General features: G+C 44.2%; 2 protein-coding genes across 6 annotated transcripts in view; one reads left to right on the forward strand and one right to left on the reverse strand.

The window, feature by feature from the left end:
* Positions 1–22,919, forward strand: part of LOC120311279 (histone H4 transcription factor) — a 40,896-nt gene that overhangs the window by 3,079 nt on the left and 14,898 nt on the right. The gene's annotated exons all lie outside the window — the stretch shown is intronic.
* Positions 5,800–21,024, reverse strand: CUNH11orf53 (chromosome unknown C11orf53 homolog). The gene is made up of 5 exons (XM_039350604.1): positions 20,949–21,024; positions 18,953–19,062; positions 9,684–9,726; positions 8,862–9,145; positions 5,800–6,866 (listed from the first exon to the last, which is right to left on the reverse strand). The coding sequence occupies exons 1-5, from the start codon at positions 20,956–20,958 to the stop codon at positions 6,462–6,464; spliced, it is 852 nt and encodes a 283-aa protein (XP_039206538.1). The 5' UTR covers positions 20,959–21,024; the 3' UTR covers positions 5,800–6,461.

The following is a 22,919-nucleotide window of genomic DNA, read 5'->3' on the forward strand; positions in this document are numbered from 1 at the left end:
AAGGGTTATGTGACACAGGAGAAGTGTGAGAAAGTAACCGGAAGGATTTTACCAAAGGAGAGGGCGGTTTGGGGGCTCTGCCACCCCTTAAAATTCAGAGACTGTCAGCAAGACGTTTGAAACTCTGGCTGGGGAAGACAAGTGCTAAAACATGACCTGAGGGATTTATAAATTGCTGGGGGTGCTTGCCCAAAGATCTGGGCCCCCACCCCACAACTGTTCATCTCTAAAATAGGAACTTTCTAATCTAAAAGGATATAGAATCTAAAATCTAAAATGATTTCTAAAACAAGGGCTGCCTCGTAGTATGGATTCCTGACCTGTAATAATTGGCTGTGAAAGTTTAAGGGAGCCCTGCAAACTTTAATCCTGAGTTCTGGTAGTAGTAGTAGTATTAGAAAGATTAATTGATTGATTGATTAATCAATAAAATTTATATATCTGCCCTTCCCATCAAAGGCAACTCTGGGTGTCGAGCAACAATCAGTAAGAACAATAAATAAAAACCAAAAATGTACACTACAAAAAAAACCCCTTATTAATAAATATCCTACAAGCAAAAATGGATGCACTCTGCATATTCTCAGAAGCCTGCTGCTGCTGAGTCCTGTCACCCCTGCAGGTTGGGGGATTATTGTATTGGTAGTGTGGGTGGAAGTGTATATATTGCTTTTTGTTTTAAAAATGGTCTTGAATTCTGAAAATTTGTTTTCAGACAATGAGATCTATCTTGGCCTTCCCTTTTCAGAAAAAGCAGCAGTGAGTGAAAATGGGGGCATTTATTTTGACTCTTTAAACAGTATATGTGGAGCTCTTAATTCTCAAAACACATGAAGGTATCTAATAGGGGGAACTGCTGTTTAAACTGCAAAACTAAAACTATGTGGATTGATGGATTCCTTTTTTTTTTTTTTTGGTTTGGCCAGCAGAGGGAGATGGACAATTCTATTCCAAACAGGTCAATTTTTATATTCGAAGAGGAAGCAGAGAAGACAAAGGCTATTGGAATTAAATGCTATTTTCATTTATGGGGAAAGTTGACTAACCAGTTTAGAACTTCAGCAGGCAAGTGCTATTTTGTTTTGGTCTCCAGTTTCAGAAATGAGGTGGAAACTCCTGGGAGATTATGCAAAAATTGGAATTTCTCCTCTTCACAGATCTACTAGGCTACTATTCTCATCACCCCAAACAACAATGCTAGCTGGGGATAATGGAAATTGTAGCCTAACAAATCTAGAGGGCACCAAGTGGGAAGAGACTGGACATTTATTGCTGTTCTTGTGATATAATTTTTGACAGGGCATTCAACCTTGACCACTTGAAGACCTGTGGACTTAACTCCCAGAATTCCCCAGCCAGCATGGCTCACTGGAAAATTCTGGGAGTTGAAGTCCACAGGTCTTAAAGTTGCCAAGTGTGAAGATCCCTGGTTTAGAATCTAAACAGTGTCTTCTAAACTCAAATCATTCCCAGGAGGTAAAAATGGTTGAATGTGAATTGACTCTTTCCAAAACTCAACCAGGGAATCCTAATTCCTGGAGTATCAAACGTTGCCAAATTTGGAAATAATCCTCTCTAAATTTCAGGAACAAATCCATATGAGTATGCATAGGACTGGAGTTCATGGTACTAAACAATGGCCTTTGATCTGCATCCACCCCCTGCTCAAGCAGGAAACCTTATACCAGGGATCTGCAACCTTGACAACTTTAAGACTTGCTGGCTGAGGAATTCTGGGAGCTGAAGTCCACAAGTCTTAAAGTTGTCAAGATTGCAGATCCCTGCCTTATACCATTTCAGACAAGTGGGTGTCCAATTTCTTCTTAAAAACATGCAGTGATGGAGAAGGAAGGAAGGAAGGAAGGAAGGAAGGAAGGAAGGAAGGAAGGAAGGAAGGAAGGAAGGAAGGAAGGAAGGAAGGAAGGAAGGGTAGCAGAATAACAGGGCCTTGGAGGTCTTCTAATCAAACCTCTTGCTCAAGCAGGAAACCTTATACTATTTCAGACAAGTGGTTCTCCATTCTCTTCTTAAAAACCTCCAGGCAGGCAGGCAGGCAGGCAGGCAGGCAGGCAGGCAGGCAGAAAGAAAGAAAGAAAGAAAGAAAGAAAGAAAGAAAGAAAGAAAGAAAGAAAGAAAGAAAGAAAGAAAGAATAACAGAGTTGGAAGGGACCTTGGGGGTCTTCTATCCAACCCCTTGATCAGGCAGGAAGCCCTCTACCATTTCAGACAAATGGCTGTCCAATCTCTTCTTAAAAACCTCCCAGTTAAGAGCACCCTCAACTTTTGGAGGCAAATCATTCTTAAAACTGTCAAGGTTGGGAACCCGTGTTTTAGAAGGACGCCACTCAGTGCAAGACTAGGGGTTCTACTCTACAACCAGTAGGAAGACAAATGCACCAGCAAAGCTTGAAATGGTCTTTCGTCTTCCACACAGGTTGCCTGCTAACGCCTTGGCTTCAAGCCTGTGTGGCTGTGTGTTTGTGTGTCCTGCCGACAGTTGCTGGCAGCAGAAAACTGGGGCAGTGCCCAAACAGCAGATTGCAGGCAGAGAAGGACTCTTATCGAGAGAGAGAATCTGCTCCAGACAAGCCCAGGCTACTCGGGTTCTCCTCCACCTGCCTGCCTTCCTGAATCCACTTGTCTTGGGGGCAAAGTCCAGGATGGCTGGAATGCCTTTTTTTCTGCCGTGATTTTCCTGGCCAGACTTTGCTTGACAAAGGCCTCCAAAGAGATGTCGCAACAGCCTGAAGAGCTGGTGTGTGTCTCTCTCTGTGTGTGTCTATCGTATCCCCAGCAGGCTGAGATTGTTCTCCCTCTTAGCGAGTTGGAACAGGACTTTGAGAAGAAGAAAGAAGACAAGGAAGCCCTCCAGGCAAGGGAAGGAATGCTCAAGAAGGCAGGGCAGGGGTTGAAACTTTGGACCTGGAGTCCAGCTGGACTTGGTTGTCCTCCATCCTGTTTCTGGCTGGTTGGCTCAATATCTGAAGAATCTGGTAGAGTTTGAATCTGGTCATAAAAGGAGATCATAAGAACATTGCTGGACTTGGTTTTCAGAAACAATACTTAGAAATTAGCTTTTTAGACTGCATCAGCCTTCCTTCCTTCCTTTCTTCCTGTCCCTTCCCCATCTCTTTGTCTCCTTCCTCCCTCCCTCCCTCCTACTGTCTTCCCTATTTTCCTTCCTTCTTTCCTTCCCTCCCCCCCTTCCTCCCTCCCTCTCTTCCTTCCCTATCTCTTTGTCTCACCTCTTTTCCTTCCTTCCTTCCTTCCTTCCTTCCTTCCTTCCTTCCTTCCTTCCTTCCCTTCCCCATCTCTGTCTTCCCTCTTTTCCTTCCTTCCTTCCTTCCTTCCTTCCTTCCTTCCTTCCTTCCTTCCTTCCTTCCTTCCTGTCGCAATAAAGCCTACAAAGTCTGGAATACATCAAGGGTGTGTATTTCACATTTTTATTGGCTCATGACCTAACATTCTATTTCTACACTTCCGTATATTAATACATTAAACAAGGGAGTGTTCCAAACAATATAGTGAAAAGTCAGCCTTCCACAATGGATCCTCAGCCCCTTCTTTCATCCTGGAAAATGGGGCACCTGGAGTCTGCATTTTTCTACCGAAGGAGCTGGTCTGGAGGGCCGTTGTGTTCCTGGGACAAGTTATCTTCTCCAGCCGTTGATCCAGCTGGTTCAGAATGCCCTTAGTTCCTCAGATGCACCACAGCCTTAGATTAAATTGACTATGTTGACCCGTAGAAACATTTTCACCAGCTCTGCACAGTGACTGAAAGTGTGCAAGTAAGCAGCTGGGAGAGCAAACAGCTCTTTTCAGAAATGCTGCTCAGAGGACTTCATGAAGGTATTCCAAAGTCACGATCTGGGATAAAGGATCTCTACCAGGTGTCCTTGCAGTTCTGCGCACCAGAAGTCCTGCATAGGTCCTGTTTGTTTGGCTGGGGGATCTCTGTTCAAGGCCCTACAGAGTCTTTGCAGACAGTTCTGGAAGGGGGTATAAAACAGTCACCACCCCATTCAAGGGGAACATGGGGCAATGTCTGCAGAGGAGGCCCCCTGCAGTTCAACTGCCTTGCAAGGAATCCAGGATCTTTTAGCAAAGACTGCCACCTGCCGGCTAGAGCTGAGAATACAACATTCCTCCTGGAGATCAACCAGCTGAGAATTTAGGAACTACAGTATGATGTTTTAGCCCACTCCAAAATCACCTTTGATCTCAGGGCATCCCATATCTTAATTCCCTTTTGTGACATTGAACATCTGGACAGGAAGTGGAGAAACCAGAGCCTTGTGGACAGTAACTACACTGGGCCTTCTACTTCTTGGATTCAGCTTGGCTTTCCTGCAGATGTTTAGGTGCCATAACATCTTTCCTAGACACCAAAGTGATAATGGGTCTACTCTCTTGGGAAAGAAAGTACCAGGCCAGCATGGACCACACGGAAGGGAAACTGAATGAATGAGTCCAAAGGAGTCTTTTGCCCTCAACCTGGTGGTGATCCTTAGATCAAACCCCGATGGATTCAGCAATTAACCATTATTTCAAGGCTGAAGGAAGGATTGGTTTCAAGCCAGCTTTGGGCATTAAGAAACCTTCCAGTTTTTGCTTGCATTAGCTGGGAATTTAGGAGTTAATATCCCTCACATTTATAGGGCATCAGGATAAGGAAGAAAGCATTTGAGCAGATTACAACTTTGTGCTAGTTTGATTTTTTTAAAAAAGCTTTTAGTTAAGGGAAACAGGGGGAAAGTGCTCTCTTTACGGTACTGCAGAGAGAAATTTAATCAGAGCACAGCATTGATTCTGTCCTTCGTGTTCCTAGGCTGGCATCTTTATAAGGGGATAATATTTCAGGTTCAACCATTATACTAACCATGGTTTGGTAAGGAAAGTTCACATAACCCAGTAAGCAAAACCAAAACACAATGTGGCAAGAAGGATCCAGGTTCCACTGTGTCTTTGAGAAACAATTTACTGAAGGTGGCTGCCTTTTCAGCATATAGTATGTTAGGGTGTGTTTGGCCAGAATAGGATCATAGAATCATAGAGTTGGAAGGGATCTAGGAGGTCTTCTAGTCCAACCCTAGAGCAGGAGACCCTATACATTCCACACAAATGGCTGTTCAGTCTCTTCTTGAAAGCCTCCAGTGTTGGAGCATCCACAACTTCTAAAGGCAAGTCGTTCCACTGATTGAGTGTCCTCACTGTCAGGAAATTTCTCCTTAGTTCAAGGTTGCTTCTCTTCTTGATGAGTTTCCATCCATTGTTTCTTGTCTTGCTATGTGTCAATAAATGGGATTAAGATTTGGGCTGGGAACAAGAGTAGCATAAATCCATAATTGCCTAAGAGCCAGTCTAGAGAGTCATGAGTTTGGTCTGAGGGAAGAGTTGAGATTCAATGAGTACAAGGAGGAAATGGTTCGTGTTTTGCCAGGAGGGAACAGATGACGCTGCTGGTTGTGGTGCATTGCTGAAGGCAACTTGCATGTGGGATGTTTGTATGGGCAGCTCCATCTTGTGGCCACATCGCACTTTCTGTCTGTATATGTTGCTCTGCTTGTTGTGTTGTGAAGATGCCCTTCATCCCCTAGTTTTGGAAAATGGCTGCTGTAGGCTGCTCAAATATCCATGAAAAGATAGTGGTGGGCCTCTATTTTACAGAATCTTTATAGGGGGCTTTATAGTGTATAGGTAGTCCTCGACTTATAACAATTCATTTAGTGTTCAAAGTTACAACGGCACTAAAAAAACAATGACTTATGACCTTTTCCCACACTTATGACTGTTGCAGCATCCCCACAGTCATTGGATCAAAATTCAAATGCTTGGCAACTGGCTCACATTTATTAGAGTTGCAGCATCCCAGGGTCATGTGATCACCTTTTGCGATGGGGAAGCTGGATTCAAGCCAGATTTAAAGGCGACTTGCTTGCTTTCTTGATGTGGCTCCATCTTTAAGGGCCACTATAGAGTCTTAAAGCTGCCGAGGTTAAGACCCCTGATATAGGCAATGGCAGATCACATAGAGAATGATCAGAGAATGGCGTCTCTGTGAAATATATTTACAAAGTACAGTAGGTAAGTTTCTCAAGATGCTGCAACAAACCAGAGAGTAGCTAAACAGAATGTGCAAACCCAACTTTTTGGCCCGTTCGCTCTGCACTGTCTATGCTAATTGGGCACAGCTCCTTCCTGAGGCCTCCCCCTTGATCCATCAACATCTTCTGCAAGCTAAGAATAGGGTTTCCATGAGCCACGATTGCCCATACACAACTCAACCTTGCCAAAACATACTTTTGATTGTTAGTGTTGGGATGATATGGATGTGATTGCAAGAAAGTCTCAACTACATGAGATCTGGCTTTGAACCAATGTAGTGATCAATCACCTTCCAGCATTTGTAGCAGTGGCTTAAATAAAAGACACACAAAGTCTTGGCTGGCTGTCCTTTCTGCTCAGTAAGTCCTTTGATCCTCATAGGACCCCCAGAGAGGACTTGGGTCTTCCTTGGGCCAGAAAGAACTGCTATCTTGGAGAGCAGCTGTATCTGAAGACTCCTCAGAAGATCCCGGAAGCATTTTGAGCCCAGGGAGATCATTGGCTGCAGCAGCCATGAAGGAGGAGAAGGGCGAGTTTGAAGAGGCAGAGAAAACAGCTGGGTAATGGACATCTTCGAGAGGGTGGAAGGAATAAGACTGAATTCCAGAGAGAGGTAAATTCCAGTTGGGGTTTCTACAGTGGGAAGTGGTTCCTGGCTCATGACCTGAAAGGCAGTTGGAAGCTGAAGCTACTTGGAGAGATTCTGGACATGCTTCCAACTGACCAAAGTTGTCCGGCACAGATTGTTCCCAGGAGTCTCTCTGTTGGAGGAAGAAAAAGGGATGCATTTAAAGATCCAGAAGTGTTAAAGGAGAATACCCTTCCCTGCAGAATTATCAGCAGAGACCACAGAGATGAAGCATGGTCTTCAAAAGACTTTTAGCTTGTCTATATAAAGAGCCCACCAAGATGTTTTTTTTTTTTATGGAAAACCTTTGAAATGTCAAGAGATGAACCACAGGTGGAAGTGTGTGTGAAACTCTGCACTGCACTTTTGCAAGCCCAGAATGTGGCCCTGGGAGCAAACTTTAACACCTCAAGTTCAACCACCTTTGAAAGCATCATAGTTGTTCAAAACAGGAGCTTCTAATCAACTGGTCGATAAAAATAACGTGCTTTGAAAAGCACAGGCAATGTTGTTGCTATCCACTCCATAGAGTATTGGATCAATAACTGCTTTTTTTTTCAGCCTGAACCACACAGAACAGGTTCTGGACTTTCCTCAGATGTGTCTGGCCCACATTCACCATACACAACCTTCTCTTTGCTCTGCTGTCCAACAACCTCATCCTTTTCAATGGATGGGGCCACAACTCAAGGTCTGGTTTAGCATTGGATAGCTGGCAGCTGAGTTTGTGAACTGCCTGCCCTCTAGGATGGAATTGTATACTTTTTGCACAACAATGGGGCTTTCCCCCTTGCTCCTAACCACAGCCCAGATGTTCCCTAGAAGCATCTTTTTCCTGCCGAGTTCCACAACACAGAGGAGAGCCATCTTCCACCTAGGAGGGAAACAGCCTCTTGAGTCATTGTTAGCTGGCCTTCCCCCTTCCCTGACACCAACAAGGGAAGCCTCGAGATGTGTAAAATTGGGTCATCTTTGTTCACCATCATCTTGGAGGGAAGTTGAGGTGCAACAACTGGAAATGGGCAATAAAGGCAGGACAGGAATAAGTGAAGACCATTTTTTTCAAAAGCCAACTGGATTGCTGTTTTTTTCCTTGAGAAAGAAGTTCTGTTCTGGCAGGATGGCGGGGGCTCTGGAAGGATCAGTTCTGACAGAATGGGGAGAGTTGGAAGGACCATATTTCTTTGCAGTCATCTGGTCGTTAGTACTCTCCCTGAGATTAGTCAGAACAAATCCTTCCCCAGCCCCCATCATCGTGCCAGAACTGATGAAGCTTCTTGGATGAGAAGCGAAATGTCTTCTCCTTCCTCAAGGAAAAAAACCCAGACCCAGTCCAGTTGCCTTTTGAAAAAAGCACCTTTGAGACAGCTGTGACCTGGCTGACTGAGAATCTCCACAGACAAGTGAAGAGCAAACATCAAGCCATGGTTTTTTTCTGCCAGCCATAGAACGGAGTGGGGAGCTTCGTTTCAGCAACAGGGGGAGGCCCACAGACTGAGACGAGAAGATGATTAGACTGGTTGCCTCACTAAATTCAAAGCAAAATGAAAGCATGCTATGAGTTCGCACAACTTGAGAATCCACCCACAATGTACTGTACAACATTCAGCACAACCCAACAACTTCAAGGCATTCTGTCATGTGGTTATGGGATCTCCAGAAGATCTCTGGGGCCAGCATGGGAAGCAAAATTACTTATACCCTATAAGCAGTGGTGGGATTCAGCCAGTTTGCACCACTTTGGCAGAACCGGTAGCTAATTTTTTGTTGCTCAGGCCCAGAATGGACTTCCGGAAGCAGCATCCACGCAGAGAACCGGTTGTTCACATATTTGAATCCCACCACTGCCTTTAAGGAAGATGTGGGGAAATTTCATAGAGTCCAATTACTTTCAATGTTCATAGGAATTGTCCATCTGCCCCAACCCCCCTCTCTGTGGTCGAAGATAATGGATATTGTAGAGTAACAATCTTTGGAGAACCATCAGGTTCTCAACACTGCCATGGATTTTTTTTAAAATATTTGAACTCCAGTTTTGGTAGGAATAGAAGGATGGACTATGCTGTGCACTCAAAAACAAAAACTAACCTAGGTCCTTCTCCATTTAACCCAGTTGTCCTCTACTCACACTAAAATAATGAGCTGAATCACTTGGAAAAGATGATGTTGAGTTGCCAAGGACAGCAGAAGCTCCAGAGGGGATAGATCCAGCCCGGTGGTCCACATACTGATCAATTAAGTGAGCATCCAGAGACAAAGAATATCCTTGAGTTGCTGGTGATTCATAAGCCAATGACTTGGGTAGCAAGGAGGAAGTGTAGACTTCGCTGGAGATATCTTTGTTGTTGTGTAAGTCCATATCTGTCACCAAGGATCTTCGAACTCCATAATAACTGGATGCTGTGGGAGAACCTTTGGGCCATGTAGAAATGGATGATCAGGGTGTGGTTGAGTGGGAAGGAGAAACAGGAATATACAGAGAATATTAAAGTGTCATAACTTTAGAGCTATCTTCAAATTAAAGAAGCTTCTGGTGGTTGGTTAAGAGCAGTGGTGGGATTCAGCCGGTTTGCACCAGTTCAGTAGAACTGGTAGCTAATTTTTTGTTGCCCAGGCCCAGAATGGACTTCTGGAAGCAGCATCCGCACAGAGAACCGGTTGTTCACATATTTGAATCCCATCACTTGTCAAAAGCGTCTACTTAATTAATCAATTCATGAAGATGATTTGTTTAATGTTCCTAGGGCAATAAGGATTTGTCTTGGGTTTTGAATGGTGGATGCATGTTTTCATAAGAGGAGGCATGTTTCTGCTTGTGTGTGAAAATGAAGAGGGAATGTCTTGCTTAACATGAGTTGGATCAGGCGTTCCACGTCATGGAAGACTTTTGTTTTTAATAGGAGGGATTGGGAATGCAGTGTACTTATAAAATTAAAATGATAATACTTACTGGACAGTGGAACAAACGATGGTTGAGAGCTCACAACACTTCCCTGAAAGACAAGCACAACATCTTGAAAAGGTATAGTAGGTGAACACTGGAATTTGGGTTGAGTTTGCTTAGCAGCTAAGACTCAAAGAGTGCTTTGCAAGCAGAATAGCTAGAGTCACATGACACGTTAAGCCACCCTTGAACAAAGGACATTGTAGCTTAGCGTGCTACCTGAACTTGGGTGTTGTAAGATGCCATCTTAGACCCAACGAATCAAAAGTGTGGGATCCTTTCTAGATATAGACTGAACTTGAGGTTTCTGACTTGCAAATTCATGCTTCAACCCAGAGTTGTGGCAAGGAGCATCTCTGGGGGAGACGGGGTCAAAGATGGCAGTTTCACACATACACAATTGAATCCTACTCATTTTTCACGTGCATCACAACAACTGGTTTTTATGTTGGGTGGTGATGATGCTGCAGGAGGAAAATTTGGCCGAGGCATCCCACTAGGTTACTCACAGTAGTTTCAGATTCAGCCTATAAAATATTTGCTAATACTTTACACTTTTTCATGTGAAATAAAGAAGCTGGGCGAGGAATAATCCTATTAGCAGCATGCAAGTAATTGAACTGAATTGAAATGAAATCCTATTTATTGGCTTTCTCAGCTCTACCCACTTGTGTGTTCTGGTCAAACCTGCCTTGGTAACCCCAGAGCTCAGAATGTCACTGAAAAAAAAAACCAAGCTATGTTATACCAAGATAAAATCCCAGAAGCTGAGTTTTATACAGAGAGGATGTTAGGATTAGGGTTAGAGAACAGGATAACAAGTAATGAATGGAAACTCATAAAGGAGGGAACCAACCTAGAATTAAGGGGAAACTGCCTAACAGTGAGGACAATTAACCAGTGGAACAGCTTCCCTCCAGAAGTTGTGGGTGCTCCACCACTGGAGGTTTTTAAGAAGAGATTGGACAGCCATGTGTCTGAAATGGCATAGGGTTTCCTGCCTAAGGAGGGGATTGAAGACCTCCAAGTTTCTTTCCAACTCTGTTATTCTGTATTTTGTATATGTATCTAAAAAAAGGGTTACTTTACAGTAGATTTAGCTACTGTGTTGAGACCTAGATTCAATGTTCAACCCTCTACGTATTCCAAGAAAAAGAAGCTAAAGCAAGCTAATTTTTGGCCTAGATCTGCAGAAAGAATGATAAAAAAGATGGCACTGATCTCCTTTCAGAAGTAATTCAAGGACATTCTTCATTCTAGTTTTTCAGTTCGTCAATTAAGTACAACCCAATTGCCCTGAATAGCAAATGCTATCCTTAGTTTTCAGCCAGGCAAAGCAAAATGCAACCTCCTTCAGTTTGCATACTGTAAATAGGAGTTTCCTGCCCTAGCAAGCAACCAAATTTAGAGGTCTGGATTTGAATTAAAATTTGCCAGTGTCAAGATTACCTTTTGGTGACCAACACCCAGCTTTCACCTGGACACCAGCGAGTCCATGGAAATTAGCTCATTAGAACTCATGGCTGTTACCAGCAAGATGTAAAAACAGAAAGCAAATCTAAACATCCAAAGGTGGGGAGCAGGTGGAGAACTTCAGATGCCACCACCAACACCACCTTGGTGGAACTAGGACAGATGGATTGGAAGCAATTTGTACAAGGTTTTTTTTTTTTTTTTTTTTTTGGTAATGTTTCTCAACCTCAGGAACTTTAAGATGGATGAACTTCAGTTCCCAGAATTCACCCATTCAGCATGCTATGAGGATGAGATAGCACTGTAAGAAGAAATTGCTCAAGACTAAGTGGACTACAAAGAAGGAAGGTCTTGCTCACAAAACTGTCCATCTGGCCAGTCAGCTGCCCAAGGCTAGCCTGCTCCAAAGAGCTTGGTCCACCAGAAGAGTATCTCCAATCAATCATAATAGAGCTGAAAGGGACCTTGGAGGTCTTCTAGTCCAATCCCCTGCTCAAACAGGAGACTCTGTACCATTTCAGACAAGTGGCTGTCCATTCTCTTCTTAAAAACCTCCAGTGATGAAGCATCCAAAACTTCTGAAGGCAAGCTAAGTTCCACTGATTAATTGTCCTCACTGTTAGAAAGTTTCTCCTTAATTCCAGGTTGCTTCTCTCCTTGAATAGTTTCCATCCATTGTTTTTTGTTTTGCCTTCTGGTGCTTTGGAAAATAAGTTGACCTCCTCTTCTTTGGGGCAGCCCCTCAAATACTGGAATACTGCTATCATGTCACCCCTAGGCCTTCTGGAGACTGGCCATACCTGTTGTGTCCTGAGCCTGCAAAGGCAGGCTCGGGACGTTGCAATGGTCCCGGGCAGTTGCAAGCTGCCCGGGACCAGACTGAGTGGCGCCGGCTTTGCGCACATGCGCGAGGCGCAGAAGCGCGCCAGAATGTTACTTTTTTGCCCGGGGATTCTATTAAAGGAGTCAGAGAGGCCTGCGAGCCTCAGAGCTGTGATGGAGAGAGAATTACTGAAATAAAAGGGCTGTTGGAATTACAGAATGTGCTCTATTCATTCGCCATTGACTCGAGGACTCAACACTGGCGACGAAGGTGGGATGGCTTACAAAAACAAAAAAGAAGAATTGTAAGCTTACCCCAGGAGTCCTGGAGAGAGGAAGACGGCGTTAAACTCAGCACCTGGCCTGCTAGTACAGCGTCGCTGGAGGTAAGCTGGCTGATAGACCCCTTCCTAGCATAGAAGCAAGAATGGCGAAATAGGGAGACTGTCTGAATTCGATGTCACTCACCCAGAAAGATGGGGGTCTTATGTTGCCAGAGTAGAAAATTACTTTAGAGTAAATCAAGTAAGAGAAGATGGCTTGAAGGCCGCTACTTTGCTGTGTGTCTGTGGTCAAGATGCATTTGAAATTGCAGAAAATTTGGCAGCCCCTGCTCCTCTTGAATCTGTCACTTACACAGATTTTAAAAAGTTATTGAAGGAACATTTTCAGCCCAAGTTGTCTGTTATTGCGTGGAGACACACTTTTGAACAGAGGGATCAAAGAGCTGGTGAATCAGCTAAAGAATACATTGCAGCCTTGAGAAGAGCAGCTAAGCCTTGTGAGTTTAAAGATTTAGAAGAAAGGTTGAGAGACCGGTTTGTATGTGGGCTTAGGAACAGAGACTTGCAACAGAGACTCTTTGCAAAGGAGGACATTTCATTCCAAGATGCCTTGAGAGAGGTCACTGCAGAAGAGGCAGCAGGTGGAGCAGTCAAGAACGTGAGGCCTATCAGGAACAACCCAGAAGCCGTCTCCATGCACTATGAGGGAGTCCAGGAGAGCTCGGAAGAAGATCCTGAAGATGAGGTGGATCATTTCTACCCAGCCAAAGAAAGGAAGCAGAAGGAAGGCAAAGAAAAGTCTTCAGCTGTACCCAAGTGCTTCGGGTGTGGAGGTCGCTACAAGAGGACCGACTGCAGGTTCCGTTCTGCAATCTGTAGAACATGTGGAAAGCAAGGCCACATAGCAGCTGTGTGTCTGGGCCATCAGAAGGTACAATCCCGAGAAGAATTGCGCCTGAAAGTTACCAGGGTCCCTAGCCAAAACAGGGTGGGTTTCTGTGCATCACGTAGAAGCATTTATAGGACAGGCACACACAGGCCCCTTAAAAAGAAACTGTCACTTAAGGTGAAGTTGCAAGGAGTTCCATTGGTTATGGAACTGGACACTGGGTCTGCCCTTTCAATCATTTCTATTCACACTTTCAGAAACATTTGCTCTAGCAGTGGGTTCCAGGCCAAGTCTTAACAGACTTCCAAAATTCCAAGGTGTGTGTTAAGGGGGAGGCCACCCTTAAAGTACAATACAAGGATTTTGAAGGTCCATTAGATGTATTGGTAGTTGGGGGTGAACGAACGAGTCTCATTGGACTCGATTGGTTTGAGGCCCTGGGAATACAAGTTACAGGGCTACACAATTTGCAAACATTAGGTCTACAAGAAGTCTGCAAAGAATTTGCAGATGTCTTCAGCCCCCAGCTGGGAGCATACAAAGGCCCCCCAGTTTCCTTGAAACTGGACCCCACTGTCACTCCCATTAGGGTGAAAGCAAGGAGAGTACCCTTTGCTTTGAAAGGGAAAATTGATGCTGAATTGGACAAATTGATTCAGCAAGGTGTTTTAGAACCTGTTGACTCAAGTCCATGGAAAACTCCCATAGTCACGCCTCTCAAGGCTAATGGGGACATTCGCATCTGTGCAGATTACAAATGCACACTAAATAAGGCATTGCAACAGCATGCCTATCCTGTACCTGTAGTCAGCCACATTTTGGCCTCCCTCAAAAGGGGGGGGGGGTGTTTCTACAAAGCTGGATTTAGCACAGGCTTATCAACAGTTACCTGTTGATGAAGCTGCTGCTGAAGCACAGACTATTGTAACCCATAGGGGGGCATTCAAGGTCAAAAGACTACAATTTGGAGTAAATGTAGCTCCTGGAATTTTCCAAAGTGTAATGGAAAACACCCTGAGAGGTATACCAGGGGTTTGCCCCTATTTTGATGATGTCCTAATAGCAGGAGAATCCACTCAAAATTTAGCTGAGAGATTGAGGGCTGTTCTGCTGCGTTTCAGGAAAACAGGTCTCAGACTTAAAAAAGACAAATGCAAAATTGGAGTGTCTTCTACAGATTTCCTGGGATTCAGAATAGATGCCAGGGGTATTCACCCTGCTGAGTCTAAATTAAAGGCTATACTGCAAGCTCCTAGGCCTAAGTCTAAAGCTGAGTTACAAGCTTTTCTGGGCCTCTTGAATTTTTACAATGCATTCATACCTAACAAAGCTAATGTAGCAGAGCCACTTCATAGACTCTTAGACAAACAGGCAGTGTGGCAGTGGTCACAAGCACATGAAGAAAGCTTCAATGAGGTCAAGGCCTTACTTACATTAAATGATGTGCTTGCACATTTTAATGAAACTCTTCCTGTGTGCATCGCTTGTGATGCTTCCCCTTATGGGGTGGGAGATGTACTTAGCCATTTAAGAACTGATGGAACTCAGGTTCCTGTTGCATATTACTCCAGAACTTTGTCCTCTGCTGAGCGAAACTACGCTCAAATAGACAGAGAAGCCTTGGTCATTGTTGCTGGAATTAAAAAATTCCATGATTTTCTATATGGCAGACACTTCACGGTCTATACTGACCATAAGCCTCTGTTGGGGTTGTTTACTACCAACAAACAAACTCCCCATATCATTTCCCCTAGAATGCTGAGATGGTCCATCTTTCTGTCAGCCTATGACTTTTCATTGGTTCACAAACCTGGCAAGGAAATGGGCCACGCTGATGGCCTTAGTAGACTACCTTTACAAATAGAGGCTGACCCTGCCCCTGCCATCAACATTCTTTCCATTCAGGCATTGCCTGAGTCTCCCTTAAATGCCAGGGATGTGGCTGCTGAATCAGCCACGGATCTCACACTCACTCGTGTATTGTCCTGGGTTTTGTCTGGATGGCCTGAGAGTTGTCCAGGTACTGAGTTTCAGAGTTTCTGGCTCAAGAAGCATGAGTTATCCACTTTTCAGGGTTGTCTGTTGTGGGGCAGCAGAGTTGTTATTCCTACCTCAATGAGACCTAGGGTCTTGGCTTCCCTTCATGAGGGTCATCCTGGCATTGTCAGGATGAAGGCGCTTGCGCGTAGCCATTTATGGTGGCCAGGGTTAGACAGGGAAATGGATGCCACTTGTGTCAGTGCTCACGCCCTGAAATGCCTCAGGCTCCTGTACATAGATGGGAGGAAACACAGTCACCTTGGTCTAGGGTGCACGTAGATTACGCTGGGTCCTTTCAGGGTCAATTCTTCTTGGTCCTTGTTGACAGCTATTCAAAGTGGCTTGAGGTTGTACCTGTCTCTTTCACCACTGCTGCCAAGACCATTCAAGTACTGAGAGGGATTTTTGCTGCACATGGGCTCCCAGATGTCCTGGTGTCTGACAATGGTCCTCAATTCACTTCTTTCGAGTTTCAGGCTTTCTTGCAGGCCAACATGATTCATCATGCCACATCTGCACCATTCCACTCTTCCACCAACGGTATGGCTGAGTGGATGTCCTCATCACCAAGGATGCTTTAAAGAAACTGACCTACGGGGACTGGCACCACAGGTTGGCAGACTTTCTTCTTGCTTACCACACCACACCTTCAACTTCCATTGGGAAGAGCCCAGCTGAACTCCGTTGGGGGTGCAAACTGATCACCAAACTTGACAGGTTGCACCCGGACAGACTGCCTCCTAAGGTCACCCAACCCAGGGCACCACGGTGTCTGCAAGTGGGTGCCCCAGTATGGACCCGGAACTATGGGCCCGGTCACTTGTGGGTTCCTGCTGTAGTATGCAAGGTCACTGGTCCATTGTCCTACGAGGTCTCCTTGGACGACGGTCGTGTCCTTCGGCGGCATATCGATCAGCTGCGTACGAGACTGGACTTACCCTCTGCAACTCCTGGGTTTTCTCCAGGGGGGGAGGGGGACCACTATGGGCAAAGGGAAGGGTGTTGGCAGCAGCTGGGGCCAAACGGAGAGGCTGAAGAAGGCCGGTTCCAGGGTTCCGCAAGTGTTCCAAACAGGAATTCAGGGGAACAAGAAATAATACAGGCACCAGTGCCTACTCCAGCCAAGGAGTCACCCAGGGGGCATACTCATCATTCACAACTACCATTCAGCACTCCAGTCAGGGAGAATAACCGGGAGCATTCAAATAACCCAAACATTGCAAGAGAACTGGCACACAAACAGTCAAGCTGGCCCAGTACTGCTACTGCTTCCAAAAGGAAGTCTTCACACAGGGAGGTAGTCAGAGAGGCAAATCCTGATTCTGGCACCTCCGGCATAGAATGGGGGGCAACTGAATATTGGGGCACTGCAGAAACCCCAGACAATCCCGTTACGGGGCTTGGGAATGAAGGGATGCGTTCCCTTGATAGGTCCATTGTGGACTTGGAGAGTTCTACAGAAATGCCAAACATTGGCAGGCATATAGAGGGGCCCGAGAACCTACAGTTAGGCAGGTGAACCAGGTTCAGTGGGGAGCAAAGTCCTGGTCTGATGAGCCCGGTGGGCAAGCAAGCAGACCAGGCAACAGGACACAGTTCACGAGGACCACCAGGGTTTGAAAGAGGGGGCAACTCCACTCCATCCTCTGCACAAGAGGAAGTAGGGGGTTCTCAGAATCTGAGGAGATCACAGAGAGTAAAAAGATCTCCCAAGTATCTTGAGGACTTTGTAACCCTGCTGTCAAAGCAAGGAAAGTGAGAGGGTGTCTGCTGTTGTTGGAAAACTGGGAGTGTGAGTATTGGGCAATTAATTCCAAAACAATAACCCAGTACCATTTGTGGTGTGGCTAGTGAACAGCTGCAACAGATGTGCAGGTTCTTGGGTTGGCACACCACGCTCGTGTTGAGGTTGCGTATAACTACCTATATAGTTAATGTCTCATCCGGGGGGGAAGGGGTGTTGTGTCCTGAGCCTGCAAAGGCAGGCTTGGGACGTTGCAACGGTCCCGGGCAGTTGCAAGCTGCCCGGGACCAGACTAAGTGGCGCCGGCTTCGCGCGCATGCGCAAGGCGCGGAAGTGCACCAGAATATTACCTTTTTGCCCGGGGATTCTATTAAAGGAGTCAGAGAGGCCTGCGAGCCTCAGAGCTGTGACGGAGAGAGAACTATTGGAATAAAAGGGCTGTTGGAATTACAGAATGTGCTCTATTCATTCGCTGTTGACTCAAGGACTCAACAATACCTAATTCCTGCAGCTGTTCTTCATACGTTTTTGTCTCCAGGCTTTTAATCATCTTAGATTGGATCCTGCAGACCATATATGACCCTGGGACACATATATTCACCTTCATTCGTGATAAATGGACTTGATCATCAGAAAGATCTCACAGAATTATTTTGCCATCTGGTAATTACGGAAATCCAGTTTAGAGATATAAAAGGGTAGGATTATTTGGAAGATAAAAGGCCAGACTTTTACAAGCCCAAATAGTGTTGCATTTTGCTAACAAACAACAGGCACACACCCTAATAGTTTCCTATCCAGGCCTGAGAGCACCTGTTCCAAGGGGAATTTTGCTTTGTTAAAATGGAGGGTGTGTTCTTCTCCAAAGATAAGTTCAGAGGGATGAAACATTTCCTTCTGCCTCATCTCGGCTGTGTTGGTTCACCTGTTGTTTGCTCAACAGTTTATTGTATCTCTTGTCCAACAATTGCATTGATATGTGCATGGAAAGAGCAACCAACTTGGGCAGAAGGCTCTCTGGGCAAATAAGGAAGCAACTCTCTTATTTTGGGGTTGGGGTGGGGGAGGGGGGAGTCCATCCAATCAAAGTGAAAAGTGATCACAAAGATTGCATATCCACTATCACACCAGGGTAGAGCTCAACTTATGACAGGTTGTTTAGTGACCGATCAAATTCCAATGGACCTATCGGGGAGCTACGCATGACCTAGAATCAAAGCTCAGATGGCCAACAGCCCTGTGGCAACCTGGCTGCATTTACAGATGTTTGCAGCATCTTGCAGCCACAGTGTTTTATGACAGAATTTATTTATTTATTTATTTATGAGACTTATATACCGCTTTAAATGCAAGCACTCTCTAAGCGGTGTACACCAGTAAGCAATGTGTATATATATATATATATATATATATATATATATATATATATATATATATATATATATTTACATTGCCCCCAACAATCTGGGTCCTCATTTTACCTACCCCGGAAGGATGGAAGGCTGAGTCAACCTTGAGCCGGTGAGATTTGAACCGCTGACCTGCTGAACACAGTCAGCTAAAGTGGCCTGCAGTACTGCACTCTAACTGCTGCGCCACCCATTTCTGGTTTTCAACAAAACTGCACCACAAACCATGGGTTCATTAAATGACCATGATGTTTATGAGTGCCATAAGAAATATTATAAAATCATGTGTTATGTGACTGACCCATTTTACGACCATTGTGACTTATGACTATGATGGAGAGGCTCCATAAAGGTTGTAAGTCAAGGACAACCTCTAAAAAGTTGCATATTGTTCAGCCAGCATAGCCCCTACAAAATGCTACTATAGCCATTCCACAACTGGTCCACATTTGTAATATGATCTTTTTCTCAAAAATTGCCCTAGATATTAAATGTAAAATACGTATAGCAGATATTAAGTTTTCCTGCCCAAGCAACTCCATTTTTAGCCATGGTTAAAGGTTGCTGCTTCAGAGTCAGGTTTTGGAGAAGGAAGGTAAGAGACGGTGACTTACATTCCGTCGCAAACTGCTTGTCTGCCTTGAGCGCTTTTCAGCCAGCAGGTCCTTCACTGTGTGTTTGACACGCACACCTTGATAAACACGTTTGCTGTAGTCTGCGGGGACTGAAGAAGACAAGATTTGTGAGCAGGAAAGGAAGGAATCACATAAGGGATGCTGGATAAAGAAAAGACTCAACACCAGAGGTGTCCAACCTTGGCAACTTGAAAACGTGTGGACTTGAATTCTCCCTTCTGGCTGGGGAATTCTGGGAGCTGATTTCCACAAGCCTTCAAATTGCCAAGGCTGGACATCCCTGTTCTATAGGATTCAAAGATGGATCTCTCTTCCAGGAGTTAACTCAACCTTATATGTTGGTTGTGAGAATAAAAAGAAGTAGAGTAAGGCTACATGGTTTGTTCTTTCATTCATGGATCCAACGTGCCATCAAGTCCAGGGTCAACAGGCCAAGCTTGGGTGGAGGTTTTGTGCTCCAAAGGGAGTGATTAATTGATTGATTGAGATATATCCAATTCAGAGGCCATAGAAACCTTCCAATAACTGGTGTTATAAATACAGTGGAGGGACTGATGTTCAACCAAGGCTAAGCCATACTGTAACTGATTTGGTCTTGGTTTAGTAAATGAGAAGCACTCACAGAAGTGTTTCCTTTCACCAAATGCTTCTCTGTATATTTTGCTGCTAGGTGGGTCAATTCCAGTCTCATTCAACTTGAAATAATGAAGCAGCTTCTTTTATTCTGCCTTTGGAACCAAGCACAATGCACATTAAAAAAAAAAAAGTCAGAGCTACAAACCTGACTTTTGGGGTCATACCCTGAAGACACCCCCACACTCACAGAAAAAAACTATCCTGCAGAAGTGAGAAACAACCTGAGGGGAACTTTCAGCCAGATGTTATTGGAGGCTCTGTTTAATCTTTTAGAAAAAAATGCAGCCACAAAACCGGAGCATCTTCTAAGCTCAAACAAACATTTTGTGTCCTATGGGGAAAGTTCTTTGATCTTTTATGCATATTGAGTTACTGTTCCAAACGTAGGTTTTACATGAGCGTTTTGTGCTTTTTCTCTCTCTCTACCTACCTACCTACCTATCTACCTACCTACTTCTATCTATCTATCTATCTATCTATCTATCTATCTATCTATCTATCTATCTATCATATGACATTTATTTAGTGTTTTGTTTTGCTTAAAAAATAGGGACAGATTATTTCTGCAGACTGGGTGTGGTAATCCATAGAAAGTCTTTTCAAGATCTACTACAACGGAAGGGCTAGCCACCAAATCTTTAGATCTATTCTATCCCAATGTTGGCTACAACTGATCTAAAAAGGTAGCAGAATCCCCATCCCCCCCCTTAAATAAAGAGTTTATAGGAATCAATTGGGATCAGAAATAACTATGCTCCCAGTCAATACACAGAATAAAAGGAAATCTAAATAAACAGTTTCCTGGTTTGTCTGGAGCTTAAGCCAGAGAGCAAAGCTGGTTTATCTTAGGGTAAAACTGATCCTTATAATTCATTGAACTGAATAAAACATTGTATTTATTTAGGTAAAACTAGCTGGAGACCTGTGTATTTCAGTCCTGAAGCAAAGGGCTTTGTCCCCATCTCTCCCTTTAGTCAGCTAAGATGCACTCATCCAAATGTAATAATTATTTTAGGAAACCTAACCACAACAAATTGATTGAAACTTCTCAATTAGCAGGATTTGAAATCTAGACTTTCCTGTGTTTTAGATTCTCTGAAATTAACCTTGAATTTGGCAATATGATAATACATTTCCTGATCTGGAGGTTCTATTTCTGATGCCTACTTTTGAGGGAGGCAATGTACAGCTACTCCTCAACACAACCTCAGATGGGACCAGAGTTTCCATTGACAAGCAAGGCGGCTATTAACTGTCTTGCGCCTTATTTTACAAGCTTCTGTGCCACTGTTGCTAAGCAAATTAATACACATGTCAAGTGGATCAAGTCAATACTTACCAGTTTCCATGCTCAACAGGAATTATTTCCCTCTCTGTAGATTTAGGAGAATATTTGAGGAAATCAGCTGTCATGAACTTGGATGCTGCCTCTGTTTCGCACTCACGTTCACTTTGAGCTAAACAGAAATGGCTTTTTCCACAATTTTAGAAGACATCTCCGAAATGAGTTCTGTAGGATTTGTATAAATGCAAATTCTTTGGTGTCTGTTTAGATGCAATTTGCATAGTCAGCAAGAAGCAGGGTGGAAAGGCGCTTTCATTGAGCCAAAATGCATAATTTTAGGAGCAAGCGGACAAGAGAGGATGGATGGATAGACAGATAAATGTTCCTTTTTACAAACAAACTCTTGCGACGAGAAAAGGTTAAATCAAGAAAGTTTAAGATTGTGAGGAATCTTACAATTATTTGTTATTTTTAATCATGGGAACTGATATTGAGTATTTGCAACTGTGAAAAAACTGTCTTTTAACTAAATAAATGTTCTATGACTTGGCCTGGATATCTTAAGGTGACCAACCGTCCCCCTTTAGGGAGGACAGTCCTCCTTTTGTGAGTTCTGTCCTCCCTCGAAAAGTGTCCTCCTACATGTCCTCCTTTTCGATATTTGAAGACTAATCTACAGGGCTTTTTTTTTCTCATAGAATGCTCAGAACAGCGTTCCGGCAGCTTTTTTGATGTTTTTTTTTTTTTTAACTTTTGCATGAGGTGTGCTACTCCCACTCTTGGCTTTCGAAAGCCAATAGGAATTGCTGCTGAGCGTGCCAAAACACCCAACCGGCAAACTTTGCACATGGCAAGTTGTCTGCAGCGGCGAATTGGCAGGAACTTTGCATCCCTCCTTGCTACCCAACTACACCATCTCCTAGTTAGTCCTGTCAGAAGTAAGTCTTCATCCTGGTTCATCCAAGCTGGGAATAAATAGGCAACATGGAGACTGCTTTGGGAAGAAGGTTACAGTTTATTGAAGAAACAGAAAGATGGTCTTTGCAAGAAAGAGCAGAGGAGAGGAAAGAGGAGTTGAGCACATAGGCAGTAGGTTTTTATACCCCCTCTAGCCTTGTTTGGAATAGTTTCCTGCTCCTATGGCATGAACCTTGAGGCTGTTTCTGAGTGTTTGTCTAGGCCTTGGTATCTGTGGTTTAATCCTATTATCATATCCTGCTTCCCAGGTGATGGGGCTAATGACTCCTAGAGTTTGGGTAGGGCATGCAGATTTTCTCTTTGTTTTCTTGATTGCTCTGGCTCCAACTTTCTGATGGTTTTACATCTGCATTTGTATGGGGATAGCTCTTGCTTGGGGCAGAGAGATAGATTTGGGGCCAGGTTTGGTTTTAAAAAGTCCTTTTGAGGAAAAAAATATTTTTTTTCTGCCCTTTTTAATATTTCCTTCTCTGGGCTAACTTCCCTCAGTCCCGAAGATACCTGGAGGAGACTGGAGCGGCAATGCCACGGGAACTTTCTCTTGATCTTCGGTCCTGCTAGGGCAGGGGTAGGCAACCCAAAACACTTAAAGAGCCACTTGGACCCGTTTCCCACCAAAAACAAAACACTGGGAGCCGCAAAACCATTTTGATATCTAAAATGAAGATAACACTGCATATATCCTTTTTTACCTTTATTATAGGTGTGTGTGTGTTTGTGTGTGTGTATGTATGTGTGTGTGTGTGTGTGTATATATGTATATGTATATGTATGTATATATATACATACATACACACACACACACAGGTAAAAAAGGATATATGCAGTGTTATCTTCATTTTAGATGTCAAAAGGGTCTCTCTCTCTCTCTCTCCCTCTCTATCTGCCCTTGGTCTGCCACTCCTCTTCCCCCACTCTCTTTCTTTCTCTCTCTCTCTTTCCTCTCTCTCTCTCTCTCCCTCTTTCTCTCTCTCTCTCTTTCCCCCCCCCCCTATCTGCTGCTCACCTGACAAGCTTCAGGCTGTTGTCCAACAAGATCCAGGGTAG

Source organism: Crotalus tigris, unplaced genomic scaffold (assembly GCF_016545835.1).
Source record: "Crotalus tigris isolate CLP2741 ecotype Arizona unplaced genomic scaffold, ASM1654583v1 scf7180000018340.3345759, whole genome shotgun sequence".
Lineage (NCBI taxonomy): Eukaryota > Metazoa > Chordata > Lepidosauria > Squamata > Viperidae > Crotalus > Crotalus tigris.